At 40.8% G+C, this 5,077-nt stretch overlaps 1 protein-coding gene across 1 annotated transcript; it reads left to right on the top strand.

Moving 5' to 3' along the window:
* Positions 1-262: 262 nt before the first annotated feature.
* Positions 263-919, top strand: LOC145016573 (uncharacterized). Its single transcript, XM_078974846.1, has one exon. It carries the CDS (start codon positions 263-265, stop codon positions 917-919), a length of 657 nt encoding a protein of 218 aa, XP_078830972.1.
* The last annotated feature ends 4,158 nt before the right edge of the window (positions 920-5,077 follow it).

The following is a 5,077-nucleotide window of genomic DNA, read 5'->3' as shown; positions in this document are numbered from 1 at the left end:
TGCCCCTATAACTCAAGCACCTGCCAGTAGATATGTTGGAACTCTCCTAAGGTGCGACAGGTGTAACTTCCACCATCACGGACCGTGCCGTGAACTTTTGTGGAACAATTGTGGCAAAAAGGCACACATAGCTCGCTTTTGCAAGGCGCAAGTCCAACCAACCAATCAGGATCCTGGAGATGGAGTGAGCCAAGCCTGTTATGGATATTATGAGACCGAGCACTCCAAGAGAAATTGCCCAAAGGCATCACTAGTTGGCAACATGGGCAAAGTGCTAGCTATGGTCCAGGAGGAGGCTATCGTTGATCCCACTGTAGCTTCGGGTACTTTCCTCCTCGAAAACTCTTATGTACGTATTCTTTTTGATTGTGCGGAGAGAAGTTTTTTTAGTCATGAATTCAAGAATCTACTCAAGCATAAATCTCAACCTCTAACTGAAACATTTACCATCGAGAAGGATAACGTTAAGAAAGAGAGCACTGATGACATATTCATATGTTGTACCCTTACCCGGAATGATTATTCCTTTCCCATCGATCTTATGTCGGTCTCTATTAAGAGCTTTGACGTCATTATCGACATGGATTGGTTAAGTCTTCATCATGCTTATATCCTTTGTTGCGCGAAATCCATTCGCCTCAATCTTCCTAATGGCGAAGCCCTCATCATTTATGGTGATAAACTCAGCAAAAACCTTTGTATCATATTATGCATCAAAGCCCAAAAATATCTGCGAAAAGAGTGCCAAGTGTTTCTAGCTCATGTCGTTAATGAAAAGCAGGAAGTTAAAGATCTCGAGAGCATCCTCAAAGTCTGCGAATTTCCTAACATCTTTCATCAGGATCTTCCTGAAATCCCTCCCGAACGCCAAGTTGAATTTCGAATAGACTTAATCCCCGGAGCTATCCTTATAACCTAATCCCCTTATTGTCTAGCGCCGACAGAAATGCAAGAGTTATCCAGCCAGGTTAATGAACTGCTCAACAAAGGATTCATTAGACCGAGCTTCTCACCCTAGGGAGCCTTGGTCTTATTTGTGGAAAAGAAGGATGGATCCTTCCGGATGTGTATAGATTATCATGAACTAAATAAGCTCACCATCAAGAATTGTTACCCTCTTCCCTAAATAGACGACCTCTTTAATCAACTACAGGGAGCCAGTTGATTCTCAAAAATAGACCTAAGATCAAGGTACCATCAGTTGCGAGTCCATGAGGGTGATATTTCGAAGACAACATTTCAGACTCGATATGGTTACTACGAGTTTGTAGTGATGCCCCTCGGTCTAACCAACACGCTGGCGGTATTCATTGACCTGATGAATTGGGTGTGCCGGACCTACCTAGACAAGTTTGTGATAGTATTCATTGATGATATACTTGTCTATTCTCGAATCAAGGAATATCATTGACAGCACTTGGGGCTAGTGCTAGAAACTTTACGGGTGGAGAAATTATATGCAAAATTCTCTAAGTGTGCATTCTGGATCAGAAAGGTAACTTTCCCTAGTCATGTGGTTAGTGAGGAAGGCATACATGTGGACCCTTCCAAAATCAAGGCAGTTGAGAATTGGTTAGCATAAGAGACTCCCACATAAATCCGTCAATTCTTGGGCCTTGCTAGCTACTATCGCAGATTTATCCAAAATTTCTCTAGAATTGCTAAGCCTCTAACCACCCTAACTTAGAAAGTTGTACCCTTTAGTTAGGGAGAAAATCAAGACAATGCATTTCAAACATTGAAGCAGGCCTTATGTAGCACCCCTATCCTGTCTCTGCAGGAAGGGACAGAGAACTTAGTTGTCTACTGCGATGTGTCCAATCAAGGCCTAGGGTGTGTGCTCATGTAGAGTGGAAAAGTCATTGCTTATGCCTAGAGACAGCTGAAAGCACATGAAGTCAATTATAAAACTAATGACCTGGAGTTGGGAGTAGTGGTATTTGCATTAAAGATATTAAGACATTATCTCTATGGAACCAAGTGCATTTGTTTCTCCGACCATAAGAGCCTACATCACATTTTCGATCAGAAGGAGTTGAACGTGAGGCGACGGCGATGGGTAGAGCTACTCAATGATTATGAGTGTGAGATTCGCTATCATCCAGGCAAGGTCAATGTGGTAGCAAATGCTCTCAGCTGGATAGAGTACTCAGGTCGCAGAGTGAAGGCACTGACTATGACCATCCATTCCCACTTATCTACTCAAATCAGAGAGGCACAGCTGGAAGCCTTGGAACCAAAAAAACATGTCAGGTGAAGCTCTTAGGGGAATGGAAAAGAACTTAGAGATCAAGGGACACAAAGTCTACTATTTCATGAACCGGATCTAGACCCCAATGTTCGGCGGTTACAGAGAGGTTGTCATGAGCGAAGTTCACCGGACTCCATACTCCTTTCACCTAGGTTCGGATAAGATGTATCTAGATCTCAAAAATCTCTATTGGTGGCCAAATATGAAAACAGAGATTGCTACCTTAGTGGGCAAGTTCCTGACTTGCGCCAAGGAGAAGGTGGAATATCAAAATCCCTCTGGTCTACTTCAACAACCATAAATTCCTGAGCGGAAGTGGGAATGAATTGTGATGGATTTCATCACTAAATTACCCAAGACTCCGAGTGGGTACGATAACATCTGGGTAATTGTTGACAGATTAACTAAATCCGCCCACTTCCTACCAATCAGAGAAACCTTCAAGATGGAGAGACTGGTGCGAACCTACATTCAAGAGATAGTTCGTCTGCATGGTGTGCCTATGTCCATTATCTCCGATTGGGATAGCAGATTAACCTCGAGATTTTGGTAGTCACTGCAGAAGACTCTTGGAACTAAGCTGGATATGAGCACATCTTACCATCCACAAACCAATGGGTAGTGTGAGAGAACCATTCAGATATTGGAAGACATGTTGAGGGCATGTGTTATAGACTTTGGCAAATCGTGTGACACCTATTTTCCCTTGGTCAAGTTCTACAACTACAACTATCATATCAGTATCAAGGCTACACCATTTGAAGCCCTCTATGGTCGTAAGTGCAGATCTCCTCTGTGTTGTGCTGAGGTGGATGAAACGTAGCTAGCTAAGGGTCAAGTCCCCGACAACACCCTCACAGGCCCAAAAATCATTTGATAAAGCACCGAAAAGATCGTGCAAATCCAGAATGACTAAAAGCCTTCAAGCATAGACAAAAGAGCTACGCCGACAGATGACGAAAACCCTTGGAGTTCTAGGTTGGTGACTATGTTATGTTAAAGGTCTCACCCTTGAAGGGCATGATACACTTTGGGAAGCGTGGATAGCTGAATCCGAGATACATTGGGCCATTTAAGATCCTCGCTAGGATCGGTTCCGTAGGATACAAACTTCGTTTACCGCAAGAGCTTAGCCACATTCATTCGTCTTCCACGTATCGAACCTTAAAAAGTGTTTATCCGATGAAACCCTTGTGATCCCTCTTGATGAGATCGATATCAATGAGAACCTTCATATCATGGAAGAACCAGTCGAAATCATGGATCGGGAATTCAAACGAACAAAGCAAAGTTGCATACTGATAGTGATGGTTCGCTGGAATGCCAAGTGGTGACCTAATTTCACTTGGGAGCAAGAAGATTCAATGCAAAAGAAGTAACAACATCTTTTTCCATGTCCATGATTGTTATTCTATGTTAGAATTTCAGGACAAAATTCCCTGTATCGAGGGGATGATGTGGCAACCCGAACCTTTTTTCCGTTATCATTAGTCTGATTTTGTTAAATAAATTTTGAATTTTATTTTGTTCCGTCAAATTCTTATGGTTTGGAAAACCATTTAAGTTATATAATTAAATTTTATATAAGATTCGGAACCAAAATCATGTGAAAAATCCGAGCTTTTCCTTCGAAAATCAACAAATTTCGATCAGCATGGTGTTCAAGGCCATGAACCCGATCACGGCCATAAACCGTTAATGGCCGGGAACCCATCTCTGACAGTGAACCCAACCTATATATATATATATATATATATATATATATATATATATATATACACACATATATGTGTGTGTGTATGTGTTCTTACCCTCATTTTCAATCTTCTGGCTGAAAACACTACTTTCTCTCTCTAAAACTCCCAGCCGAAAACTCTAGAACACTCTCATTTATCATCAGAAAATTCATCCAAACCACCTTAGAGCTTGTTTTGGGGCATCAAACAATCAAATAAAACACTCCTCATTCTTGAGCTCACGACCATAAACCCTTCAAACCTTCATATTCTCGCCAAGAACACCAAGAACATGTAGTAAACCCTTCAAGGTCCGTAAACCATTCAAGGGGAGAAAACTGTTGACGGCTGATCATACATGTTATAAAATATTGAATTTTCTTGGGAAGCATACAAACATTTTCACAGATTCAATGACATGTTTTTATTACAAAAACACTTTTATGCACTCACCAGCCTTATGCTGATACTCTTTCAAAACCGTTTGTATTCTCAGGAAATCAGTAGACTGGTACTCCTACAAGCTTTTGAGAAGTCGGAGCGAATAGAGTCACGTCTTTTATATTTTGCTATACTTTTTATGTATACAAAATATGTATCAAACAGATGTAAATATCTATATTTCAATTTAATGGTTGTGTTTACTTTGATTACTATGATGCAATTGTTGTGATATTGAACATGACGTCCTCTAGCGTCGAACGTTTCCGCCATTCCGGTTTGGGGGTGTGACACACCTTTATCGTCATTCCTCCATCCCTAAGGGATGTAATTCATCCTTTTTTATTGTGATTCTGAAGGTTAGAGAACCGAAATTTATTAATGATTTCAGACCTATTAGTTTAATTGGTTGTCGGTACAAAATTATTGGCAAACGCTTAGCTAATAGGGTCGTAGATGTTATTAATTCGTTGGTTAGCCTAGAGCAATATGCTTTTGTTAAAGGTAGACAGATTTTACATCTGTTCCTATCGAATGATGTGATCGCTTGGAGTAAACATAAAAGACATCCCTATTGATCTTCAAGGTGGATTTTGAGAACGATTATGACTCTCTTTCCTGGGATTACCTACTAGAGATGATACAAATT

Source organism: Lactuca saligna, chromosome 9 (assembly GCF_052625555.1).
Source record: "Lactuca saligna cultivar CGN05327 chromosome 9, ASM5262555v1, whole genome shotgun sequence".
Taxonomy (NCBI): domain Eukaryota; kingdom Viridiplantae; phylum Streptophyta; class Magnoliopsida; order Asterales; family Asteraceae; genus Lactuca; species Lactuca saligna.
This window is presented reverse-complemented; position numbering and strand designations above follow the sequence as displayed.